Raw genomic sequence first — 27,858 nt, 5'->3', positions numbered from 1 at the left:
TTTAAGTATGACCAAGTCCTCGGTGTTGTTTCAGAGCCTTGATTAACTGTCTCAGGCAGATATAACCACAGCGGCTAAAGCAGAGGTCTCTAGCTGTTCTCTTTGCCCCTGTGCTAGAAATATCTGTCCCTACAGCTGAGATGGCTGAATGGAATCTGTCTGCCACAAAGCAGCAATAGTTCACAGTCTACCATATTAATGTAAGTGGTATCTGTGAAAACTTACATTAACAAACTAGGCAGTAAATTGTCACTTCTGAGGAAAAGGTCTACATCCTGTTTGGCTGTTTTGCTCTTGTAGTATTAATGGACAGCTGTGATACCTGCTTCAGACACCATAACTGCATTTGTCTATAATTTTGAATTTGGGCTTGCTTCAACCCCACGTTTTCTTTATCTTTCATCTATAATAGTCAAATCTCAAAAATTGTTAACCCAATACTTATTCTAGTTCTTTTTCCTCTCCATTCTACCTTCCTTCCCCAGAGTTACTGAATTAGCAAAATACAGTGTGTTATTTTCTTGATTGGCATCACTGGCAGAAAGTAGAATATCAGCAAGTCAGATATAGTTTGCCATCTAATTGTTGTTTAATCCTACCTGGAATAAAATAAAACTGGCTGTATAAGATTAGATGGTTGAATGATAACAACTCTATTCTGTTTATTCTTTAGATAATAGTTGGTGTAGTTGTACTGCCAATAAATCATAAATATTTGTTTTTCTGTTATACAGTCTAGTTTCAAAATGCTTGAAATTATTTATTTAAGAGTTTTTGAAATTGCATGTTAGGTACTAATTTTGCAAGTTGTTCTGTTTTGATAAATCATTCCTTCTGCTAATTTGTTCACTGATGCTGGTGAGCATTTGAACATTATCAGGAATCTGTCCACACAGTTTATGGAGGCCTTACATTATGAATTATGAGAAAGAGAAGTTCTGTTTGTCTTAATCTTCAGTACATGTTCTTTATTATGAAAATGTTACCTTTGTAACAGGTAGCATGCAGCGTGCATGTGGACCAGGACTGTTTCCCTACATGTTTTGATCAGTGTAAACTCTGGCAATTAAGAGATCTTTGCTTTCATCACAAATATCTTAACACAGTTGTGTTTGACAATGTTATTTTCAACTTCTATATATGAATTTGGACACGGGAATAATACAGTCCAACACTCCTCTAATTCATTCTTTTAATTCTTGCAGCTTGGCTGAAGAGGAAATAAAGGCAGAGCAGGAGGTGGTGGAGGGGATGGATATCTCTACTCGATCCAAAGGTGAGTGAGGAGGAATATGTCATCTACATTCTACAACACAGAAGACTATGTGTAAAGCAGGATAGTGAAACTGTATAATCTGCTATGAAGTTAATCTGGAGTAAAGATTTGTATTTTTTATAATGGCTACTGACCTAGTTAATGGAAAACAATATTATATCTTAATAAGTTTTTAAATTTTTGCTTAGTTTTTATTATATTTTGCAATTCCCCCCAATCCCCCACTACATTGTTATTTCTGGTTTATGAATAACAAACTTTGGTTATGTGTCTGAAAAAATGTCAACCTCTTATATCATCTCATTGATACTGGTTTCCTTTGAAGTACTTCTAAACTTGCAATGTAGGAGAAAGTAATAATAACAAGGTGGCATTTCCTATAGTAACTAGTCCTAATTACCCTAAGAACAAACAAGAACATTAATATTTCTGTTTCCACTAAAATGGTCCATTGAGCAGTACTTATTTCAAGGACTGTCATGGGTTCATTCTGTTATCCTGACATGAACTAAAGTTGTTGGAATTCTAGGGGACTGAGAATCTCCATCCCTCTGGTTTCTGGGGTTTTCCATATGATTGAATTACTATAGGCAAATGCTGTTCTCTCTCAGTGCAAAGAAAGCCTAATGCTTATATCAATGTAGATAATCCCACTCTCTTTTGGAGTTGGGGGACAGAAATGCCATTCAGCCAGAATACTTATGCCTAATAATGTCTACCTCAATTCATTGTAATTGGCAACCAGCTGTCTTTCCATTCCCCATTGTACTGGACTTTGTGGCTCAGTTTACCTGAAAAGCCATTTCTGTAAAACCATGGTAAGGAGTAATACCATTCTGCTTAAATTCTGGCACATACTCACTTATTCTTCACATTTCTACTACAGAGATCATAGCCTTGTTAACTCTAACTGTGTAGATTTAATTTTCTTGAAAGCATGGCACAGGTCATCTGCAGTCCACTATTCTAATTAAGGAGTTTGGATAGACAACATGGTTATAAAATTACATTTAGGTCCTGTCTGTGCTGATGGACAGCAATTTGCTTGATCCTTTTCTCGTGGCATGGTTAGAAGACAGTTAGATGATCAAAAGAGATGTACTTGCTCCTTGTGGCCCCTTTCTTCTTGTCCTTTTCTCCCTCCTCTGTATGTCAGTCTTGTTTATTAGTCTCCATCCCTCTGCTGCTTTGGATGTTTACTTGTCTCCATGTTTCAGTTTATTAAGCCAGCAGAAAATTAACTGCTTTTTTGTTGCTTTAATGATTGCTGCTAAAGGGGGGATTTTTGGTCCTCCCTGCTCCCAGCTTTGTACTCCCACCACTTCCTCTGTGACGCTTGTCAGATCCCAGCAACTTGAACCTTCTAACCAACTTAAAAAGGGAAACATCCTTTGGCTGCTTTAGTGACCAGTTTGTCCATGAAAGAGTTTGATGAGTACCAGAACCCGATGAAGGAGACAAAGGGGATCATTAGGTTCATTTAGCTGTCCATGAAATCTCACCATCAGTTAACTTTAGAAAGACTTTGGCCCAGATGTAAGTACTAATAAGAGTTTCACATGTATCAAGTGAGCTAACTTATTGCTTATGTCCCACTGAGATATTCTGTATCTAAAAATCATTTATGAATATGATAGCTATTTGTATAGATGGCTGCATTTTAGCACTGTTGCTTTACTGCGCTCAGAAGCAGATGTATGATCCATACAACAGATTGCAATTCCCTTGCATCAGTTCTAGTGCTGGTCTGACCTCAAGGTGAACTGTTTCAATGAATTAAGCCCACAGGAGACTTTTTGCTTTTTTTTGTGGAGTTAAGATGAATTTTCCCAAGACACTGAGCTGTTTTAATACCTCATTGTCATTAAAAGGGTCAGTCTTTCATCTTCCCACCCCTACTCTCAACCATGTGATCTTGCTGCTGCTTTTGGTTTGGTTCTGGTGCTCATCCGATCCCTTGGTGAGTCAGTTTGACAGAAAATGACTCATGTTTTTATACTGTCAGCAGAGCTCCCTGAACCAGCTTATAGGCAAGCCCTGGTAGCAATTGAAAGGGAAGTGCTTTGGAAGAGAAAGACAGAATCACCACAGTGCTAGTTTAGATTTAGTGCTAGTTAGTTTAGGTCTTTGTCGGACAAGTACCACCATGGTAAAGATAAAGCTTAACAGAAGTGGAATTAATGGAATGATAATAATGGAATTGATGTTTATTTAACTAGCTACTAATTTATTTTAATTGGTTTGTTAAACTTGACATGTATGTCGGGGAAAACCCGTGTCAGCACCATCTTTGGGGCAAAAACAACAACAAACCAACTCAAGCACTATCAGGTATGTTTTTTGTCAGTGAAGAAATGATGTACATTGTAAAGAAATCTTGAGACTTACCTTTAAGCCATCTTTTTTTTTATTGTATTCCTACTCTAATTTATGAATTTGTGGTAGAACTTTATACTAGTTGAATGTGTAGTTTTGCGTATAAAATAAAAGGGAATGATAGTTGATCAGAAATGTCATCTGCTTAATGCAAGAGTTGTTCACATTATAGGCCAACTAAAATGAATCTCTCTGGGGTTCTGTAACTTGGATTGAGGTAAGTTTCTCTGTTAGTTCAGTACAGTGCTACTGCAGTACAAAAGTTAAAAACAGAATTTTGAAACAGTTGTTATACAATATATAAGGCAGAAAAAGTGCAACAAGGTTCTAAACCTGTTTGATGGGAAACTCTGTTTCCTCTTGTAACATTAAGCTTGTTCAGAATTTTGCTTTTTTAGAAAGGATGTATATGAGGAAATTGACCCTATATAGACAAACCTTTAAGGGAAGCATACAGCTCTGCTTGGTTTGTTTGGGTTTTTTGGTGGTCTGAGAAGCCTGTGCAGGAAATAAATCAGTGACATTGTATAACTTCACACTTGTCATGAAAAAGCTGATCTGCTGCAAGTTCATAGCCTAACTTGCTTAGTAATAGTTTGTTCATACGGATATGTGAGGTCCCATCTAAAGAAAGTTGTGCCAAAATGAATTAAAGTGCTTCAAAATCAATTAACCTGATGCAGACCTCGTCATGAACATTCTTGTTTTGGTATAAGCAGCTTAACTTTAATTGATATAAATCAGTTCCAACTCAATTTAAGTTAAGCTGAAATGTGCATTGTTTGATCTATAATAAGGGTGTCAATGTAGCCTTTTGAATTGGTTTAAGTAAGGTGGTGGTTTCAAAGCAGCCTAAGCTGGTCAAACTGCTGGATGCTGCAGGTTTCTCCGCTTCCTTCCATAGCTAAGCTGGCAGGAAACTAACCAAACCATAAAAAGTGAATAGTTTTCTATTAACTTAGGGTGCTGAAATGGCTTGGTAGACTGCCAGAGTTGCTGTAAGAGAGAAGGCAGGAACATACCAGTTGGGTGCAGGAAGTGTAGAGCTTTGGCAGCCAGCATTTATATCAGTTGAGGTGTAATGAAGCTGGAGCTTAAAACCATAGCTAAGGCCTCTTATGCTCTAGAATGTGCTATATAAGAGTGATTCTATAGCAATAGGTGAGAGCTATGCAATTCTACACCCTCATCTCCAGGTACATATTTTTACCTCTTTCCTATGCTGGCACTGACGCTTTTGCTGCCTCATAGTAAGCTGTATCAAGAAGCTGATTAGTTGAAAATTGGTCACTTTTTTTAGTATTAGTTTTTGTCTGCATCATGAACTGATTAATCGTGTGATTGCGCAGAAGCACCTGTCTGCAAAAAGCTGTGGGGACAGACATCTGGTGGGGTGGGAAAGGGAAGAGGGGAAGGCAAGTTACCATAGCAGTTCTGATTTAGATCTGCTTAAGCTGTAGATATGCAACATTACTCAAGATAAGATTTTGAATTATGCTAGTTGTAGTGAGAACACCTGCGGAAGATCTGGTGAGGAGTCAGTGACTGGTAGAGTGTGTGGTGGCAGGCCCAATGTGTGAAACTACACACTGACCAAATTCCCATCAGGGCCAGGCATGCATATTCCATTTTGTCAACAACATCTAGCTGCTTCCCGGGCAGTAGCAACTCAAGGTTAGCACAGCTGAGATAAGGAAACAGTTCTAGTAGATTTAAGGGGCCCTTATGAACAACGGGGGAAGTCCTGTCAGCGGGTCCAGCCTGTGCATCCGACCTGTACCTCCAGCAGCCTCCCATTGGCGAACTCCTCGCAGTTCCCACGGCTCCCTGTGCAGTCTGTAGTGCAAGTCCTTTATTAAATCTATCCTGTTTAACCCCTTATGAATCTTGAGTGTCTCTCTCCACCGGTATCTGACCCTCTCTTGCCCGCCTTGCGGTCACACTATTTTTGATCGAAATAAGAAGGCATAAAGAATCTGAGAACTGGAAATGAGAAATGATGTCTTAAAGAGAATATAAGGAATCTGAAAACACAGAACATAGTCAGCAGATGATAGCTATTTAGCAAAGAAGAAAGGCCATGGATAGATTATTATAATATTTAGTCATCTGCATATGATATATCAGTGAGTCTGACAGAAGCATCATGCTATGCTTCTGTTCCAGCCCTGTGGACTTCCTTTTAACCTTGTTTAATAAATATGTCAAGATGGGGCTTTCAAGGCTTTCTGGAGAACTTTCTGAGCATTTCCAGGTTGTGGTTACACATCCTAACCAGCTTTATTTTTTGGCTAATGCAGTTCTGTCTTCACTTCCACTTGTTCGCTTTTAGAGAACAGTAGACTCTTCACTGAGCTTTCTCAGCCTATTAACTTGGAAGATTATTTTTGTTAGGTTAGTTTTCTGCCAGTTTATCTAGTTACCTGCTGACAGCAGTTAGCTCTGGTGGAAGATGGACTTCCATGTAGGTTTCATGGATTTCAGCCATTAACATAACTATTTGCCTGTCTAGTGACAAGTTGTCACTAAAAAGGAGCTTTTTCACTCTCTACTTCCCATCCTTAGCCATACATTCCTCATGCTCCCTTTGCAGCTATGCTGGTGCTTACCCAGTCCTATTTTGAGCTGGTTAAGGACTTGTGTGTATAAGCAGTTTTCTACCTGCCTAGCTCCCTGAACTAGATTACTAAGGAATTGGATAGACATCATTGCTGGGAGCAGACTTACCCCTGTCAGTGACAGCTAGTCATTAGATGGTTTTAGCTGTATCATAAAACCATATACTGAGACACCGCTACTTGATGGTGAGAATTTGACTTGTACAACTTGGACATTGCTGCAAGTTTGTGTTGAAGGTTTTGGTCTTAGGGGTTTGTCACAGCGATAAATGGTTGTATGTCTCTTCAGATATTTTGAATGTGAATGCAAAATGACTTGCGAAATGGGATTCCCCGAATAAATTACATATTTTGTAACAATTTCATAATAGTACACTGTGTATCAGTTTTCTGTGCAGTGATACCAAGTATTTAATCACACAGAGATGAGATTCTCACTCCAATGTGAAATGTAATTTGAGAATGCTCCAGTGAAAAGTAGTACAGCCTGAGGCTTTTGTCTCTAACGAAGAGGCCTTGTTACTTAATAAACGACAGGGGGTCTTCAAGAGCGCCTTGGGGCAGTAAGTCTCCCTAAAGCTGGAGTGTAGTTTATAAACAGCTTATTTCTCTTGTATTGGAAGAGGCTGGGAAGTGCTTCCTATTCTGTATCTTCCAAAGTCCTACATTGTAGAAACATGTAATGGTGTTTTTTTGTACTTGTGCAAAACTGTAATGTAGGAGTTCATCAGGATTTACACAACTATGGCTTACTTCAGTTATTTATTATATTAAACAACTAGATTGGGTTAATTACATCAGCTGATGTTCCTTGAGTGTAAACTAGGCTTTGGTGGTTGCAACTGCATCATATTTTAATATTCTGGCATGAGTATAAAATGCTTCAGAGTTTGAATACAGTTTCTGACAGATTTATCTATGTTTGGTTTTTTTTTTTAAGATAATAGAGCTTGTTATAGTATAACAGGTAATGGGTTTGAAAGATCATAAATCTGTTAGCAATCATTCTGGATAATAAATTAATATAACTGGGAGACCTCACAGTTCTGGAATCGATGCACGTTATTAATTGAAGCCTGTTTTATCAAATCAGACTGTAATGTTACTGACACTGGAGTTAGTGTTGCCCCTTTCTCTCTCAGAATTCTTCATCGATTTTCCCCCACGCCATATAAAATATGTACAGTTCAGGATCTTTTAAGGGGTAGGAAGGAAGGGAGAAATGAGAGTCTAGGTGGAAGGCAGTTTTCTGCTTCTTTTTCTTGTTTTTTTATAAGAGCATAGTTCAGCCTACATTTCTGTGGGGCAATGACTGCTTAAGCAGTCTTTATTCACCCTTGGCTACTGATTCCTATGCTCATGCTGCCTTCTCTTTTATGCTAGTCCAGCTGTTTCTTCCAGCCATGAAGTGAACTCTTTGGTAAACTGACTTCATGAATTTTTTGTTTTCTTGTTCAGTTACATTTGGTCTAATTTAGTTTCCTGATTTGGTTTACCAAGTGCTGGCACAAGTCATCATAATAAAAGCATGGGATTAGGAATGAACGTTGGGAGTAGGCTTGGACAAGGTCTGTTACAGTAATGCTTTTGCCAAATGTCAAACATATATAAAAAAATTGTCTAGGTTTCTAATTGGAAACCTAAATCAGAATTTTGCATTCTTGACACCCTTGCACTAAAACACCAAAGACCTACTTAGACCACAGAAAATTTTTATTGATGTAACTAGCTCAGGCTCAGTTTACAGATGTCTGTTATCCTTCCTGGAAGATTAAAATAACAATTCCATTGAAAAAAACATAATGTTGTCTCTGGCACCTGGAAAACAAATGACTGTTAATTTTACCATCTTTATCACCACTCGTATTGAGAAGCCTTTTCCCGCCCCAGCCTGTTTAAACAAACATGTTTCTGGGTTTCCTTCTTTTGACTCTGAAAATTTCCAGCAGAGAAATGTTTTTGTTCTATAAACAGTAGATACTACCACTTTAAAACAGCACATTTTTTAAAGCAGTAGTATTTGAGATGTAAGAAAATTAGATAAAGAATTTAAATAACTAATATTCCTCACGGAATTATAGCAGATTTGATAAAGTTAAGATAGACACTTTGATTCTCAGTGCTTTATTTTGAAGTGTCAAATTTGTTTTCTTCCATATTAAATCACAAAGAGAGTAATTCTTTACTACAACAAAAAGCTTTTTTCCTGCAATTTCCACACTTTTGGGGAAACAAAAGTTTGCTTGATCTTTTGCAAGATTGAATTTGAAAATCATGATGTATAATAAGACTGATTTACCCAGGCTTTTGTCTAACTGTCTTGTTATCCATTGCACTGAGGGCATAAGTCGTAAGGCAATATAGCTGAGTTAGGTCAGCTTCTGCTCTCCTTCGTATCAGCCACATGTTTCTGTCCTTTTCCTTTATACTGGCACTGATATTTTGTGACTTGTTGGCATGCTGATTCAGTTGAAAAGAAATCAGATTTTGATGGTTTTGGTTTTTTGGCCATGTCAGTTATCTAAGCCATGTTGCTTCCTGGTTGAACAAATAGCAGTGCTAAAGGAAGGAAAAGGGAAGAAGGTGCATCTGTAGAGGGGTACCCTGAAGCCTTAACTTAGTTCTCTGTAACTTGCTGTGGATTTGAGCTCTCATTAGCTAAGGCCTTAATGGAAGAGAAACTAATGCAAGTGTAATTATGGTGTTTCAGTTAGATACATAGAAATCCATATGTGGACACCAATAAATTTTGGTTTTAGTCTGGATTAATTTGGATTGCATTTAGCTTTAACAAGTTCTTAAATTAAAAAAAAAAGCAGCAACATAATGATTCCTGGAATAGTCAATTATTTTATATTTTTTTAACTTGCACACTGTGTGTATCTGCATTTGGAAATAAAGGTATATATTATTGTTAATAAATCTTCAATACGGAGCAGTTTATGCTGTGTTCTCTTACGGTATGTCACGCTGGTGTTACTTGCTTACAGAAAGAATTACATTTGAGTATCATGGAAGAAGCAAGAGAAATTTTACTTTTAGGCATTTTCTGAGTTGGTACCTGCTTCTATTGAGATAAATGAGCTTCTCAATTATTTATTAGGGAACATTGTTATTGAATGCTTACAGTACAGTACTTGGCAGTGTATAGAATGTAGAAGATATGGTCATGGTCTTATGGACCATACAATGCAGAAAGATGAGATCTCAGAGATACAGCATAAACATAATTTTTTTTGTTTTTTATAGGCTTGATTTCCTTGTATTATGTCATTATCATAGTTTATCTGCTTAAAAACTGGATTAACATGATAGGAAATTGGACTTTTAAAATAGTCGTAAAGTGTGAAGATGAAGTTGATTTAGGATTTAAGTGTGTTCTATTCTGTCTCATGGGAGCAGTAGTTACTGATCCTTTAGTCACATGATGGCACGTGGAAACAATGATTTCAAACTTTACATGAAGCTCAGGTTAGCTTGTCATTCCCCAGTGGATGGTTTGAGAGAGCACTTGTAAGTGCTTAGACAACCTTGGCAACATTGCAGAGCAATTGATAGTAAACTAGTTTTTAATGAGAATTTAAAAGGTTATTTGAAGTGTCTATTTTTTCACTTGCAGTGGAAACACAATTTTAAAATAATGTTATGGCAAAATTGCGTACTCAAAAAATCAAGAAATATGTATAGCAAGATTGCTTGGCAAACTAATTCAATTGTACAATTGGTTTATCATATAATCTTTAATGAAATGATCATTTTATTATTTTTCAGTAATGCCCTTCATTTAATACACAGGACATTTCATTTCATATTAACATTTTTCTGAGCGCTCAGTAACTGCAAGTCAGACCTCATGTTTTCGGTTAGGGATGGTGGGTGTACAATTGGTCCCCATTTGTGAGAAGTTTGGTTCAGGTTGACTTGCCCAGTATATGACAGGAACTTTTTTAGAAGCAGCAGTAGAGATTGCAGGGATATGTGCTGATTGACAATCAACTGAAGTGGCACAGGTGAGCCACTCTCCAAAAGGAGACCATGCTTTCTCATTAAACACGTTTTCTAAAATACTTGCTTGACATGTAAGAGAGACATAAATTCTTGATGTTCCTTTTTGAGCAGAAACTTGAATCCACCTCCAAAGTAAGTATCCTAATCACCAAGATACTGGATGGTCTTTTTCATTCTTTCCTCTTGGATTTGTTTCACTTTATAAAAGTAAAAAATATTAAAATGAACTGCACTGGGGAACTGATGATCCATGTTACAAATTATCTTTCCTCCCCACAGGTTATTTTAATATGGATAAATTTCTTGATCTGATTCACAGCACAACTCCACAAACTCTGCTAGCGCAATTGGAAGAGCCAGGGAGGAATGAGAGGCTGAGGTTGCTTAACTGGGTGTTGCTGTTGAAAGAAATTCTCAGAAAAATGGAACTTGAGCATTCTTTATTTTAATTAGAATTGGAAACTGTAACTCAACTCAGTGGATGTTATTGTTCTGATTTTAACTGAACTGATTTAGAGATTGTTCATATGATGAGGTCCCTCACAGATCGGTAAGGTGGCAACATACAGTGATAGTTAAAGGAATTAGCCTATTCAATTACCACAACGAAGTCTGGTAGAAAATGACTGCACTTTGTTTGCCATTTTCCTTTCTGTTCCTTAATTTTTTTCAGTGACTTTTTACATTGCCTCAAGAAAATTTCTGTACATTCTAATAATTTGCCATTTGAAATAAATACATATTTCAGGTTTGTTTTCATGTGTTGTCTATGAATCACCACTAGTATATCTGAAAATCCCTAGTATTCTCAGGTTTCAGCCACACAAGAAAATTACACTGATTGAATGCAAGTAGATTTTAAAACCAGTTAACTAAGCACATATGTCTGTATGATCATTATTACTTTGGTTTAATTGCTATTGAATTGGTACTTTTTTCAATTTGGATTCAGCTGTGACTGAATCACAGTTCTGTTCTGGTTTAGCCAGTAACAGTTTGTTAACCTGACCCTGAATTAGTTAATGTAGGGAAGAAGAGCATTTAAACAAGAGAAAGGTCATATTATGGAGGCAGGCCAGTGGTGAAGGACTGAATCTTTACATCCCATTTTCTTTTTTCCTACCAGAGCTGAGGCACCATGTGCAGTGTCGCAGCAGCTTTTTTGTAATCCGCACAATCTGAGGCTGAAGAGCTGAAAGGAAATTGCTGTGCTGCACTGGTGGCAGTTTTGTGGCTGTGAGTAAGAAATGGAAATCGAAGGGCAGAAAAGTCCAGCAGCACTCTCCTGTTACCCTCTTGGGTTATGCTGTGCCTGCATTTGTACAGTCAGGAAAGAAATGCTCAAGTCTGTTCAGTAAGTTATGGTGAGGGATTTGCAGGAGAGAGACTGAGGCTAACAGGGTTCTGCAAGTACTTTCAGGATGCTATTTGCAGTAGAGAGAGACAATTCTGCAGATCTCTGCTTTGGGAAAATGGGGATTAAAGGCATGGTCACTTCACAGTAAGAGTATTTTAGTTATGACTTCACTTAGGAACATGCAGAAAGTCCCTCTTGAGGACTGCAGATTATAGGGAAGAAACAAAGACTTATAATGTACATGCTGTTCTGTGCCACGTGGTGATGGAAAGTAGAGAAAAGATACAGCATGGTGCTGTTTTTGCTGATCACACTGAATTCAAACGGTTCCTATGCTGAATAACCTCTGTTTCAATTTGAGGAGAAAGTAAAATCCAGAACTTGTTTTGGTTTTCAGTTTGATCACTTTGGTTAAGTGGCAGGTTTTGGTTTAGCTGACACAGATGCTAAAATGTTTCTTCCAGTATAGCTCTGTTGGCTCAGCTCTCTAGGAATATATGAAGCATATGCCAGCCAAAGGAGTTCTTCTGCCACCTTCTGTACATGATTAGCTAAGCTGAAAAAGTGAGTCTTCTGTCAGCGTGGTTGTGTCTATATTAGGATTCTTGTTGGCATAATAGTTTCAGTGAGGAAGGGCACAGACATTATATTTTTCACACTTATAGGTGACGTACCTTATCTGACAATACTTTGTGTTTTCAAATCAATCTAAATTTTGGCCTTAAAGGTCTAGGAGCCAGATTCATTTAAATTGAAACAAGTCATTCAAGTAACAGTAATGGTCTCAGACAGAATGTTTTGAGTTAATTCAGGCTAGATGTGACAGATTATAGCTGATTCTAGATCTTAGCTACAAGTGTAGTAAGGGAGAGGGGGGAGGAAAAAATCGTTTCTTAGTGTCAAAGATACTTTATGACATGAAAAGTTTTCAGATTTTATAATTTGTGTCATCAGAAAAGTTTCTGATGGCCAACACTACATTTCTACTAGGTGACACTGCTGAAATAGCTCTGCCTACCTAACTCTAGTGGCAGGCACTTTTCCTAGTATTGTCAAAATTACAGATTTAGTTAACCTGGTGCAGCAATTTTGGATGAAAAAAATTGAAGATGGACAAACACTCCTAAATTTCTCCCCCCTCTCTTAGTTTTATCTTTTTTCATGTGGCTTTCTGAAACATCAGTGATGTTTTTCATATTTATCATTTTTTGATGCTCAGTCATTAGCTGGATGTATGTTACCATGCTTTTGATCAATCAGAAGTCATCATATAGCACTAAATCTTCCCTAGAATTGCATAGAAAGAAATCAAAATCACTGCTGTTTTCTGTGCAGACCTATATTTTTGGGGAGAGAAAAAGTTAAAAGTTCCAGGAACTAAAAAAATGCTGTTGTTCGCAGCTGATTAGGTAACAATTATATCTTTCATGCATTTGGTCCCCTCTGAAAAGAGCGTGTTACTAGCTGTAATAGGTAAGATTGGTGTTTTCACAGTTCAGTGTGGACCAGTACAGCTTCTTGCACAAAAGGAAGTTCTTGCGCTACACCTTTTCTATCTTTCTACGTATTTGCTCCCATTCATGTGAATTGCCTATGTTCTTAAAATACAGTTAATCTAGAAATATCCTTTTAGATTACTTCTTGAGCTTGCATCATGAATAGAATTAGATGCTTCATTTTATTAAGCCTATTTTTTCAAACTTTTGCTATGTTAGTAACTGTGTGGCTTCATGAGTGTCTGTAGGAGATCGACATTGCTTCGTTTTTTCCACTCACTCTGACTGTTTAAACAAATGATATATTATTTTCAATAAATCTAAACATATAAGCAAGCATTTCAAGGATAACATTAAAATTACATCATATTTATCACTCTTATTTTTACATCACAGTGTTGTTTGCCCTTTTTCACAACAGAACAAAATCACTCTTTTATAGTCAATTCATGCTCTCCTATTGTCCCAAATCATTTTTTTAATTAGAGAAATGTGCTCAGGTTGTTGATCTTATCTCCATTTGTGCAGATGATTATTCCAGACAATTTTCTACTTCTTATTGACAATTTCCCCTCCACGTATGTACAAAATGCAGAAATCATGTAGAAATCTAATCCAGTTCTTCTTTGTGCCTACAGACCCTCTAAGATTGATGCCATGTAACGTGTTACCTTACTTTTGAATGCTAGTCAGTGTAACTTTTCAGTTTGAAAGAAAACTATTCTGAGTACAGTTTTCAGCTAAACTGTGTTTTTCTTGCTCACTCTTAAGAATGTCTAAAGAGAAAGTGTCAGGGGACACATTATTCGATATCTGTGGCTTTGCTATATAGGCTTTTGCTCTGTTGTAGAAGGGAGTTATATTGGATTTGTTCTGACAAGCCACTCCAAGCTTTTCCTCTTGCACTGGTACAGGTTCATAGGTATAAACTCACAGACCTGTATTCAGTCTGCATAACCTCAGTTTCCTGACTGAAGCACCTAAGTTGGGAGCGTGCTTGCCCTTAACTGCCAATACAGTAGGAGGTAAGTCTGGAGATCCTGAAGATGTAAATCATGCTCTGCCTGCTCTGCCATGCTCTCTTGCTAATGGCTATACAGGCAAACTAGGGTGACAGCTGTTCAAATTCAGGTACCTCTGTAAAGACTCCTGAAGGTACTAGGGATTAATACAGGCAGTGGGGAACATATGCTATCCAAGAGGAATGAAATCTAGGAGGAGATGGGATTCAACTAATCTGGCCTGCTAACAGAGGGCCCTGACAAACATATGGCAGTGGATTAAAATCAGATGCCTGAAATGTTATGTCCTCAAACCATCTGCCAGCTCCTCTAGTGAGCGTTGCTGCTTCTGAGGCAGACGTCTAATTCTCTTCTAAACGAGCATCTGAACTGCCTCAGTTTTCAGCTGGGCTGGGCTAAAAACTCCTGCAGTTCCAAGACATCTGCTACAGGTGGGGTAGAAGGCTGGGAATGTTAACTGCCTGATATGGTTAAGCTGACAAAAGTATCATTCAGTTTTTGGCCTTGTGGGTGGAGAATGTATGTGTATCTCCCTTGCACAGGGATAAATGGATAATGCTGGTGGGGGTAATGTCATTTTGTCATTTGGGGATAACTTAAAGTAAGATACAAAGAATTATGAAAAATATTATCTATATTGTCTGCATATATTCAACACTGTATTGCAGCATTTTGGCATCTGTGGAGGTTTTGTAATAAAGTTACAGTAGGTGCTTTTTGAGAGGATGGAAGAAAGCCGGGGACTATCTTGTAGCTCAACAAAATTACCTCATTCAATAAATAGTTAAAGTCTGGTTGGGAGGCATTTGTGGAGAAAAGACGTTTGTCCGCTGCCTAGGTGAAATGGTCTAGTTCCGTCATTTTCAGTATTTTTCCATATAGGAAATTTTCAGTAGTTTTCAGTGGACCTTTTTATAGTGAATTTAGAACTATTGATAATAGACATGCATTCTTAGACCCCCTGAGACACTGATACAGTTAGTCTGTTGTTCTGCTAGCTCTGATGCTCATTGGATCCGTTAGGTGAAGTGTTTCAATGAGTTTTGGTGACTTGGCCACCTGTTACAACTGAGGCTTTGGTCCAGTGAGCCCTGTAAGGAAGAGCCAGGAGAGAGGATATATAGAATCATGGCAACCGGCAATTTGATCGATTTTGACTTCTTTATAACAGCTATCAAAAGTGTAGTTTTGTTACCAGGGATGTAATAAAGAGAACACCTGCTTCTTAATACTACATTGGTGTTAAGGAGTTTTACTCCCAATTTCGGTGACAGTTTGACAAAAACCTTCAAAATGGTGTTACTCTCTAAAGCGTCATTTCTCCTATTTGCTGCTTGTTCCTGTCCAGCATAACTTCTTCACTGATGCCATTATGAGCATTTGTGTGGCTGTGCAGTGAATCATGGAAAAAATTACTTGGAAGAAAGTTGCTTTTCAGACAGATTTATTCATCACTTGTTCACTGCACAGCCATGAAAACATTTGCAATAGCACAAGTGAGTAGGGGACTGAAAATCTGAGAATGACTTTGGGGAAGAGTCAGTTGTTTCACTTTATGTTAGTGATGACTTCTGCCACCCTAGGGTCTTATCTGTCATTTTAATTAGTATGTATGACAAGTTTAAGGAAAAGTTAAACAGATTTAGAAGTCTGTTGAACAGTTTTCACTTGTGTTTTGTCAAGATTGTTTCACTGATCTCTGATTGTCTTTTACAGCTGATTGGATACTTGTTTCTTTTGGAAAATGTCAGTAAGTTCTTTGTAATTGTGCTGAACTTTCCATATTTATTAGGAATCATTTAAATTTTGTTCTGAGGAAATGAAGTTGCAAATGCTCATATTTTTGCCTAGGATATTTCTGATAGGCTTGTCAGAGCCTTTTTTAAGTGTATTAAGTCTTCTAAGCCTGTCAATAATTCCTCCCAAGTATTGTAATGAAAACAAAGCAGTGACCAAATAAAAATAAAGATGGATTCAAAATCTTTGAAGAACTCAAAATGTTTAGCATAATTGGAGGAGTGAAGTGGATGTGAAGATCAACATAATAGATGTTCATTGGGACAAACTAATAGAGCCGTGTCTCAATTTCCTTCTAATTTTCTTAAATCCTGTGCATGTTTCATAAAATGCAGTTCAGAGCCACTTGAAAGTGAGCTTCTGTAGCATGAGCTGTTCAGGAACTTGATCTGGTGGTTAAGAGCAGTTGCTCTTAATTGGGATTCTGAAACTCAGTAATAGATGCGCTGCCTAGAGATGTGGCAGATGAGCTCTGAGAACTGTAACCATGGTGATTTAAGATGTAGACAAATCCAGCTATCTGCCTGCCTCTCTGCTAGAGAGTGTTGCTCCTTTGACCAAACAGCAGAAGGCAATATATGCGCACACCAGGGCTACCTAAATCTGGCGTGTGTACGTTTAAGCCCCCTGGTAAGTTTACACTGAGATGCCGAATTATGACTTCGAGCAACTGAGACACAAGCACATGTTTCCTTCTGCCAGCTTTGTTACCTAGTAACAAATAGTAACTTCTAGCATAGATGGAAGCTGTGACATAATGAAACGCTTCAGTTTGTTGCTTGGTGAATGTGGGTGAGAGCTCTGACTGTGAGGGACATTGGAAAGTTACTTTACTTTCTGTTTGTTACTCTGTCTAGCTGTCAGAAGTTACTACTTGAGTGGGAGTCATGTGATCTTAATGTTATCTTTTTTACAGTCCAATAAGCAGGTACTACAAATGGCTGAATATTTGAGGTAGCATATTCATTTTCAGAGTATAGGACAATTCCAGTTTTTCTATTAACATATCAGTAGATTTATTTAAATACAAGAAAACGAAAGTCTGACCTCATCGCTTACCATGTTTTAACTTCTGTTGCTTAGGTTCCTAAATATATGAGCTGAAGCTGTCAGGAATTGTTAATGTTGGTTTTTTTGCTTTTAAAGGGGATAAATTAGCATGGAACAGTGCTCTGCTAAACTACAGAATTTAATTGTTGATATATTTTTAAAGATACTAAAATTTAAGATGAAATGAATAGGCAGAGTTCCCTGGGGAAAGAAAAAATGTTTAATCTTAATCTGAATGACTGTAGAGAATTTACTTAACAGGAGGTGTAGCATTGCATAGCCAACACTCTGCTTCCAGTTTTGTGAGTGACTGGGTAAAAGGCAGTTGAGAATTTTTAGTCTGTTCAGTGAAGGAGTGTGAATGACAAACCATAACTTTGATTGAATGTTTTTTTCATTGAATAATTTAGGAATTGGTTTATGAACTCTTAAATTTTATTGTTTGTGTCTGTTGCAGATCCTGGCTCTGCTGAACGCGCGGCACAAAAAAGGAAGTTTCCCAGCCCTCCACATTCCTCCAATGGCCACTCCCCACAAGATGCATCAACAAGTCCTATAAAAAAGAAAAAGAAGCCTGGTCTATTGAACAGTAATAACAAAGAGCAGGTAAAGGAAGTCATAGTCTTGATGTGCTAGGATATTTAGTAATGAAGGATATAGAGACAGCTGATCAGGAGCTCTTTTCTCTTTAGTAAGCTCCGTATTTGTATTATGAGAAGGAGGTATTCTTTGTTGAATGCAGTGGCTGTAGGAGTTAACATTATAAGTTGGGTTTGTTCTTTTTGTTTTGGGGTTTTTTTTAGTTCTATATGAGAAAGAGCACCTGCATCCTTTTTGATTTATTTCATAAAGCTAATAAAATACCTATGACCAGTAAATGGAATTTTGAGCAAAGGGATTATTAAGGAATATATGTATAATTTTACTTTTAATAATAGCTATTATTAATTAAAACCATTAATAAGGAAACATTTAGGGATGTGATACCCCAGATTAAGAAAGATATGATAATGAAAATGGACATCTCTCATCTACTCTCATTCCTATTGTAAATTATTAACAAAAGTCCAGCTGCTCCCTTGATGCTCTGTGGATTTTCCTCCCCTTCCTCAAAATTACTGCTGCTATCAAAGTAGTTTAATCAGAGGGTCGCACTAGCGGTTTTTTTCACTCTTTATGTCTGAAACCATTATGTTTGGTGTCTTCTGAATACTGAATTTATAGCATTTGTTGTAGCTCTTAGAAGAAGTTGACTCCAGAAGACTTTGAAAATTGCTGATTCATTGTATGACGAGAGTGAAAAGATTTTATGAATTGTGTTGAACAGTGAATGCTGTAAAGCATCTGGGTCATGCTGGAAGTGGTTACACACAAAGCAATCTTTAGCCCTGCTGGAATTGTTTTTAATCTCATTTGTAGATGACATGCCTGTGTGTAGTTTGAAGCAATTCTGTGTGCTAAAACAATGCATTTTGCAAGTGTCATATAAACACAGGATTAAGTTCTCTGGGTTTAAGGCACCTATTCCCGGTGTAATAGCTTCCACGTTAAATGCTATTTGGGTACAATTGCACTGGTTAAAAAAGAAAATGAGATTCCTAATTACTATAGTTATTCTGGAACGAAGACTGTGAATAGATCAGGCCTTGCCACAGAACTTTCACTGTCAAGAGTGTTTTATTTAAGGATAATTGAGAGATCTAGTAATAACATGTGTAGTGAACTAGTTCGATGGGGCCAGATTTTAGTGAGCTTCATTGCAGGCTGTATAAACTCCTCCACATCCTGGACATTTACTGGGGGGATGTTGCCCTGCTGAAAGTCTGAGCTTCTGGCTGTGCAGTGTAGAGACAATTGTATGAACAGTGGTATTGAATCTCAGGGGGCAAATTTCCAGTGTTTATTCATGCATTTAAAAGTATATGTGAAAACACAATTGGAGGTGTTGAAACTTAATACATTCCCCTCAGTAAATCCTTTTCTGTTTTCCGGGTATCTCAGATTTGAAATTGTATAGGATAGATTGAAATAGTATATCTAATGACAAAAAGAAAGCAGACTTATTTATTTTTCTATATTTATCGTAAGTCAGCAATAAAGCGTATTGTGTTCTGTTTTGTCTAGCTTTTACAAGTTGCTTTTAATTTATATATCATCTTGCATGTCTAGTCAAGTTTGAAATGGGCATGCCTGGAGATAATTGTTTCTAAAGCAGGTACAAAACGCTGCTCTTTGTGGTAGCAGAAGTTGCTGTAAAGACTAAGACAAACTGGTGTGTAGAGGTTCTTTTACTGCTGAACAGATGTGAGCTAAGCACAGAGTTACTTGCTTTGCTGTCAAGTTAGGTTTCAGGTATAATGTAGCTGTTGGCTGTGATTCTGACTGGCTGATAAATCCACTTTGAGGTGGATCACTAAAGCATCAACATCACTAAAAAGCTCCACCTTAATATTCTACCTTACTAAGTGTGAGTATTTCAGGATACAGTCAACTAAAATTAGAGTTGTGTGATACTTTGTGTTACATGTTATGGATGCAGTAATAGATCTTCGGAGGGTGGCAACAGGTATAATAAGTGTTTAACAAGTGAAGAGTTATTGATTGAAGAATTTAGCTAAGACAGGTTAAAAAGTCAGGAAAATCTGACCCTTAATTGGTCAGTTATCATGTATTTGAAGTTGGCAGCTTGTTTTCCTACCTAGCTTCAATATTAATTTGAACTGAATAAAAGTAGTGATTTTTTTTCCAAAATAATACTACAATACTGTTGTGTTTTTCTTCAGTTTTCTGTATTGTTATAAAGATCATACTAACTTTATTAAAGACTTAAAAACAAGCTACCACCTATTTTAGCTTGAAGTGGATAGTTTTGAAAATGTTGAGGGGAAAAAAAGCTTTCCTTTCCTAACTTTTAAACTCTTCAAACATCTTACTCTGATTAGAACAAGTGAAAAGGTCCTTTGATGTAGCTGAGCCATTCATTTTTAGTCCTTCGATTTTGTTGTTCGTGTCTTTCTTGAGTCTCATTTCTAACCCTTTGTTTTGTCCTTAAACTTGTCTCAGATGAATTAAGGTGATAGATGTCTAAAAGATGTGAGCATCCTCGAACAGAAAATTAATTCCTCTCATCTTCTAGGAAATATAGACTTCTAGTCTATTTAGAAATAATGATGCTCATTTCTGTGTAACAGATTTATAAGACATTTGTTTTAAAACAAGATCTTTGACTTTTAGGAAGTTCATGTGGGTTTACTGCTTATACCCACATCAAAGTCAGAATACATATTAAATTCTCTTAGTAATTTGCTTTGTCTGCAGTTGATGATAATGCCCCATAGCTGCATCTCCAAGTATACCCTACTGAGATACTGGTTTCACACCTGTGGTGCATATAACTGCAAACAAAATATGCTTCTTCACTGTAAATTGCAACTTTCATTCTCTACTTCGGGTTTACCTATGCCTTTGTATCTAGGTTTTAATGATTGGAATAGTAATAAATTTGAAATGTGGATAAGGCCTTATGCCGTCCATCTTATTCCACAGGATCTCACAGAACCTTCCTTCTGAAAGGCCTTGTCCTTTGTAACTTTAGATATTCAAGCTGGTAGGATGGTGGTTTCTGGTGACTTTAATTAATGTCCTGTGTGGCTGATTTTGTACAGGATGCTGCAGAGGTACAGAACATGCATATAATTGCTCAGTTCTCTGGAGTCACATGGACATGTGACAACTCAAGGGTCTAAGAGCCTGCGAATGTGTAAATGGTGTAGGAAGCATGCAAAATCACCGGTGAACAAAACAGAATAGTTCTGCAAACTACAAGCAGCCAGTTCGATAGTTACAAGTAATGTCATGAGCATATGGTTTTATATCAAACAAAAAATTACAGTAAATAAACTTTGCCTAAAACTCAGGGTTTTCCCACCTTTCCCTCCTCAGCAGACCATCCCTATAATTAATACCAAACAGAAAACTAAGTTCCCTTGTAATTTATAAATATAATATTGTATTCTGCCCCCCTGCAATTTTCCAAAAAATGTTAGCATCTCTTCAAATCTGATCTAATGACCTTTACAAATCTGGTGACCCATTTTGGCTGTGCCATGCTCTTTGCTTCTTGTTTTTTGACATAAGCTGTGTCATCTTTGAGCTGTTTTGGGCTCACGTGAGAGACTAGTTTGTGCAAATTTTTCAAAGTTAACGCTGTTTTCTAGTGCAGGCAAAGCTATGGAAGTTGAGAGTCTTAAATTCTGATATACATTCACATGTGGATTAAATCTCTCCAAGGGTTCCTGTTTCTGTGGCAGAGGTGGCAGAACAAGATGTTAATCTGCTCTTGTGTCATCCTAGTTTACAGATTGCCTTATTAACCAAAATCAGCACTTGCCTAATTGTACAAGGTTGTAAATTACCGCAGTTTAGGTCATATTTGCAAGGTGTTCAGCTTCTTGCTTGAGGACTGACTAACTTCTTCAGTTATCCCAGGTTTAGCCACCACAAAATATCTTACAATATTTAGCTTGCAAAATCTCATGGAATTAAGAATTTTGGGACCTGTAGCATCTAAATGCTACACTTTCCTTGAATATGAAAACATCTAGTGATATTTTTTTTAGTTTACATGTCTTGCACTTGATGCCCTCACTTGCACAAAGTTATTTTCAGTCTTGAATTTAAGCCAGTATTTGGCACCTGAATATGAAGTAGACCTCTTCATGAATGATTTTATGAAATAAATAAGATATTGTACCTGCGTAAATGTTAATTAAGTTCTGTAAACTGCTTTTTGTTTATATATTATGAATATTATTATTTGAAAAATGCAAATTTGTTTTGAAACCAAACCTGTTTTTCTTGCCTACATTTCAGTCAGAACTAAGACATGGTCCGTTTTACTATATGAAGCAGCCACTCACCACAGACCCTGTTGATGTTGTACCACAGGATGGACGGAATGATTTCTATTGCTGGGTTTGTCATCGGGAAGGCCAAGTCCTCTGCTGCGAACTCTGTCCTCGGGTTTATCATGCTAAGTGTCTGAAACTGACAGCCGAACCAGAGGGGGATTGGTTTTGCCCAGAATGTGAGGTTAGTTTGATAAAAGGAATGGATTTCCTTTTTTGTTCATGAGATTTAAGCAGCTTTTTTAAACTCCCAGATTTTTCTATTTTATTCTTATTATTGCCTTTTGGGAAAGGAACCAAAAAGATATATACAAGAAAGGAGACATCTGTTGCTGCCTCCCTACTATGTGTGCGCACGTGTGTGTGTGCCTGCCTGGATTGTGTTTGCCTTCTTACCATGAATCTTCACATTCCTTTTTGTTCCCACCTCCAGAGAAGGCACCATTCCAGAGGGTCATCCCTTCATCAGGCATCTCTAATTCTGAAAACGTTCTGCAGTTTTGATTTTTGGGGAAGAATACTTAGTATAATAATATCCTTAATGAAAGTAACACTGCTTAATCACTTTTTTTTTTTTGGCCATTTATTGTATCAAAGCCCAGGTGACTTTCTCAGTCCTTCACATTGCTGTGAACCTGCATTGCATTTGAGATTTTTTTGTATTTCACACATTCAGTTTGTGTGATCTAGAAGGTGCATGCGATTTTCCTTTTCCTTTTTCTTTTACTTTCCCTCTTTTTTTTTTTTTTTTTGGCTAACATAACCCAAGTTGAATTTGAATAAAACACGTATCTGAAGAACTTATGCTGCATCATCAGAAATGTTGTGTTTCTTATGAGATAGTTACTATCTTCCATTTGAATAATGCTGGAATGTTTTAATGGAGAAGAATTTACCTAGAAATGCTTGCTAATAAAATATTTTGTAATCTTAATTTTTAGAAAATCACTGTAGCAGAATGCATAGAAACACAGAGTAAAGCTATGACAATGCTCACCATTGAACAGCTATCATATTTACTGAAGTTTGCACTACAGAAAATGAAACAGCCAGGGGTAAGGAGAATTTTTTCTTTTTCTTTTCTTTTCTTTCCTTTTTTTTTTTTTTTTTTGATACTGGGTTTGGCTCTGTTTTGTGGATCATCATCCTAGGTTACTTTATCAGATTGTAATCAGTGGGCTATGTTGTCTGCCACCTGTCTGGTACAGACAGATTAGTTTAGACTATATATACTGAATTGGAGTGCATTTAAAATGTAGTTTTTTGATGCAACTTATGGAGAATGTTTATGATCTGGTTCGGCTTATCTTTGTAGTAGCAGTATGGCTCTTCTGCTTATTTGTTCTACTTACACTCTTCCCCTGATATTCCAAATAGTGTCCGACTATGTTAAAGTATGAACAGATTTGTCCTCATAATGTAGATTGTTCTTAGATGTTCTTACATGTCCTTCCCTTTTCTAATTGGAAAAACTGGCACTGAGAGATTAAGTAATGTGCTTGTGGTTACCCAGGAAGTCTGTGATAATGTCAGTATGCATCCTAGGCAGCAGAAGTTGAGATCTTTTCATGTAGTCTTCCTATACAAGCAGTGGAATTAACTGAGCAATTGAAGAAGGACTTAAATTAATATTTCAATAAGTCTAGTGAAAATATAGTGTGCCTTTCCAGTGGGACTTTGTTTTCTCTCACTCACCAAAAGTGGACAAGGCCATCTCTCTGATAAAAGGGGCTGTTGGCATAGCATCAGGGAAACAAAAAGGCATGATTTTTGCCAATCTGGTTACACGGGCGGGAAGATTAGGCGCAGACATTGCTGTATTATTGGTTATACCAGTTGAAAACGTAGCTTCTTTTTGTCAGTAGAAGTTGTGCTTGTCACAGAAGTTACGATACACTTGAGAAGTACAATATACTTGTGAAAATGAAGAAATTATCCTTGATGTGCTGAAGACCTGTGCCATCAGCTTTCATGCAATATGAGGTTGCTGATCTATGAATTTTTATCACAGAGGCAAAACTGGCTTAAGCTTTTCATTTGACTTTTCCCTTTCTCCTCATATCTGTCTTAGATTTATTCCTCAAAATCACCATGCCTGTACATTTCAACTGTTCCCTTCCCCCATTCTTCACTATGGAAGCTTTGTCTAGTTTTCATGTGTGAAGAAAAAGTAAATCAAAGAAAGATGTTCTTGCGATGAAGTGCCAAGAGTTCTCTTAACTCCTATTAACTTAACTTCTTGTTCAAGTTAGGGGAGCAAAAGCAGTGTCTCTGTGCCTGCTATGTAAAAGATGTCAGGGAAAACCAGATGTGCAGACTCATGGGCTCTTTGCAATTCTGATGTCTCTATGATAAGTATTTTAGCAGAACAATAGTGGCAGTTTTGGGGAAGAATACTCTTAAGTACTGACAAATTTTGGATCTTGGAATTCTTTTACTCTGGAGTGGTAAATACTGTGCTATTAGAATGAGCCATTAGAAATTTTAAGTGCTGTTTTTCAGAAGCAAAGTGTCAGTGTTAGATTATATTGAATTCCCAATCAAGGTGTTTTGAAAATGCAATTAGAAAGATAATGTTTAATGAATGCTTTTGAGATTTTTTGCCCTTTAGACACTTAACTAATAATCTGTTGTTTTCCTACCAGAGTACTTTAATTGGTTATTTTCAGAAAACTGCAGTCCCCCAACATTTGCAAATAAAATCTAGAGCCCCATTGATAAAAGTTTGCATGTGTTTGTATTACCAAACCACCACTGTTAGGAAAGTTATGATTCTAATGAGAGTCTGAAAAAGAGATATTGTAAGCCTAGTTAATAGGAGATTTAAAAAGGTGTTTTCCTTCTGCTAAGATCTTTCCAAGTCTCATAGAGCCACAAAGATAATTAAGGAACTGAAGCATCTGTCATATGAGGAGAGGCTGAGAGAACTGGAACTGTTTAGCCTGGCAAAGAGAAGGCTTAGGGGGGTTCTTATCAATGTTTATAAATATCTGAGGGAAGAGTGTAAAGAAGATAGAGGCAGACTCTTCTCAGGGGTGCCCAGTGACAGGGCAAGAGGAAATGGACACAAACTGAAACAGAGGAAATTCCATCTGAGCATAAGAAAACACTTCTTCGTTGGTGGTGAACTCCACTGCAGGTGGCTGAACACTGGAACAGGTTGCCCAGAGAGGTTGTGGACTCTCCATCCTTGGAGATGCTCAGAATGCAACTGGCAAAAGTCCTGGAAAATCTGCTCTAGCTGACCCAGGTTGGGCAGGGAGGTTGGACCAGATGATCTCCAGAGGTCCCTTCCAACCTCAGCTATTCTGTGATTTGATACTCCCTCCCCACCAAATCATTTTACAAAAACCCAAACTTTGTAATTCTTTACATTCGGCATATATAAAAATCAGCTAAATGAGACCATTTGGTTTCTCTTTTTCTGCCTGTGTTTTTTCCTCTTTATCAGTTCATCAAATTTTTTAATTACCTTCAAAGAATTTTTTCTGACATCCCGGTTGGAAGTAGTATTAGAAAAAGAATCACTACCCCATGGTTGGTGAAACAGTTCAGTTTTAATAAACGGTTTGATTGTTTTTTTGGGGTTGTTTTTTTCAAACAGACAGAGCCATTTCAAAAGCCAGTTTCACTGGATCAGCACCCAGATTATGCAGAATATATCTTTCATCCAATGGACCTTTGTACATTAGAAAAGGTTAGTATGAAGCAAAAGGAGAGAGGTTCCTTGAATTTAATTGCTGCCATTAAGATTTTTGGGGTGTTTGTTGGGAAGGGGAGAGATATTGCTTGTAATTATTTTGATACTGGTTTTTTGTTATTGCAAATGTTAGTTCCGTTATAGCTTAAAAACAATCATTTGCTAACTGAGCGAGTCCATAATTTTGTCTGAACGGGTAGTAAAGGCTCAGTAAAAATAGTATGAAAAAAAAAAAGAACTTACAGTGATGATCTCCGCCTGTATAAATCTGTTGGATTCCTGTAATCGTTGTGTGGGGAGACTTCATTAACCAGAGTTTGCATGTGACCATGATGTTTACTAGCTGTTAATGCATCATTGTCCCATTAATTTGTCTTAGAAACATTTGAGTGTGTGTATGCAGGGACCATCCCAGGCTCATTTTACTGATCATTCAGCAAATGTTGTAATCTCCACTGTGCCCATAGGTGTGGGCGAAAAGGGAAACAGTCAAGAGGTTGACCTCTGGGAGTTTGATTCTCAGGCCAATAATACGCTAAAAATTTCAAATTATGAAAAAGTTCTCAATTTTCCACTGCTTTAATGAAGAGCAGAGCATTGCAGAGTTTTGTTCTGCTAGGACCTGGTGAAAAGGTGAAGAGATACCAAGAGTTTTCCTTCTCCCTATCTTTACAATGGAGGTTGATGTCTTTATGGTATAAAGGTGTAGCCAACTGTAATGATTTTGTCTACTCGAAGCTACTTTACCCAGTGGGTAGACTGGTAAATCAAGCCTACTGTCATATATAATATGGCCTATAATTTTGTCTGGGTCCTGGAAAAGTTAAAAATGCTGAGAAGCAGTAATACACCAGTAGAAGAAATTGGGTACTCAGTTTTCTGCAGAGACATTGAGTGGAACAGTGCCTCAGAATATTAACATATTTTTTCAAAAGTTTAAGATATTGATTTAAATAATTTATTATTTGGAATTCATTTAGACAGTTGCTACAGTTTGGGGATAATCAAAAGATGTGCTGAATTTGACAGATTCTTCAGTATTTAGAATCATAAGTCTTACCGAACATAAGTAATCCTATTGATAGTATAATTGATGAGGAAAGCTGTTCGGGAAGAGGATGTCACTTCTAATTCATTTCTGGTTCCTGATATATTCTTAAATTTTTCTTTCCAGAATGTTAAAAAGAAAATGTACGGTTGCACTGAAGCATTTTTGGCTGATGCCAAATGGATTTTGCACAACTGCATTATTTACAATGGGGGTAAGTATTGATATGTATTTATTTCCTGGAATATGAAACTTCAGAATGAATATAGTCATAGAGCAATTTGTAGATTTCCAGTTGGCTGAAATTATCTTCCTGTTAATTACTGTAGCTCCTAAGCCCAAATGAATTTTTTAACAACTGTCTTACATATATCTCTAGGACCAAATATTGTCTGTGCTGTCACTTGCTCATTCCACCTTAAAATTTTTCAAATAGAAAGTATGTGTTGTTTTAGTATTTTGCATGATGCAGTGCTTTATAGGAAACTTAAGGAGAAAATGAATGATACAACATGTTGGTCACTTAAGAACAGTATATCCTTGATGGGCAGGCTGCAATAAGCTTGAAAAGTAACATTTAAAGAGTAGTTACTGTGTTATGCTCCTGTGGATGGACCTACTTTTATACATAGTTGTTTTAAATTGTCTTTTCAGATGTTCTCTTTTGTCTTTAATGTAAATTTCTTTGTAAACAAAATCTGTTGTTTTTATTATAATTTTAACATAACAATTTTCTTGCTTAAAGCATTTTTTTTTTTGATCCCTCAGGAAATCACAAATTGACACAAACAGCAAAAGTCATCATCAAAATCTGTGAGCATGAGGTATGTGTATCCCAGTTAACTTAATTGTTCTGTCTGTATTTTTAAATCATTAATTCTATTTCAGATATTCGAGTGAAATATTAAATGCTTTATATCATGTGTATTATATAAATATAATCTGTATAGTCTTTCTTACATTTAGATATGCATACCCATGGCCTTCAGAATGATTTTGGCAGGGGCATTGCTAATGTGTCTTCCATTAGAATTCCCACTGTGTGTAATTCAGACTTTCAGTGAGGAAAAAAAAGAAAGGAGACATGGATACTGCAGCAATACACCTACCTTCTAAATGAATGTTTGGAGCTGGAAGAAGAGAGTCAGATCTTCCGTTTCATAGATACATTTTTGGTGGTTCATTTGCTGTAATAATATACAA

At 37.0% G+C, this 27,858-nt stretch overlaps 1 protein-coding gene across 17 annotated transcripts in view; it reads left to right on the top strand.

The window, feature by feature from the left end:
- Nucleotides 1–27,858, top strand: part of ZMYND8 (zinc finger MYND-type containing 8) — an 88,957-nt gene that overhangs the window by 29,199 nt on the left and 31,900 nt on the right. For 12 of the 17 annotated variants that reach the window (XR_003254104.1, XR_003254120.1, XR_003254024.1 and 9 more), the window contains 7 exons: nucleotides 1,206–1,276; nucleotides 17,458–17,606; nucleotides 21,873–22,091; nucleotides 22,849–22,962; nucleotides 25,512–25,604; nucleotides 26,782–26,869; nucleotides 27,424–27,479. Coding sequence is in view for 2 of the 17 variants with exons in the window: in XM_026069121.1 (XP_025924906.1) it covers nucleotides 1,206–1,276; nucleotides 17,458–17,606; nucleotides 21,873–22,091; nucleotides 22,849–22,962; nucleotides 25,512–25,604; nucleotides 26,782–26,869; nucleotides 27,424–27,479 (790 nt within the window). In the remaining 15 variants the exon portion in view is untranslated. Of the gene's footprint in view, nucleotides 1–1,205; nucleotides 1,277–3,086; nucleotides 3,608–17,457; nucleotides 17,607–21,872; nucleotides 22,092–22,848; nucleotides 22,963–25,511; nucleotides 25,605–26,781; nucleotides 26,870–27,423; nucleotides 27,480–27,858 lie in introns of those variants that run through there. The other 5 variants (XR_003254138.1, XR_003254089.1, XR_003254137.1 and 2 more) reach the window with 2 other exon arrangements.

Source organism: Apteryx rowi, unplaced genomic scaffold (genome assembly GCF_003343035.1).
Source record: "Apteryx rowi isolate R43461 unplaced genomic scaffold, aptRow1 scaffold_0, whole genome shotgun sequence".
Lineage (NCBI taxonomy): Eukaryota > Metazoa > Chordata > Aves > Apterygiformes > Apterygidae > Apteryx > Apteryx rowi.
Note: the sequence above shows the minus strand (reverse complement) of the source record. Positions and strands in the feature narration are given on the sequence as shown.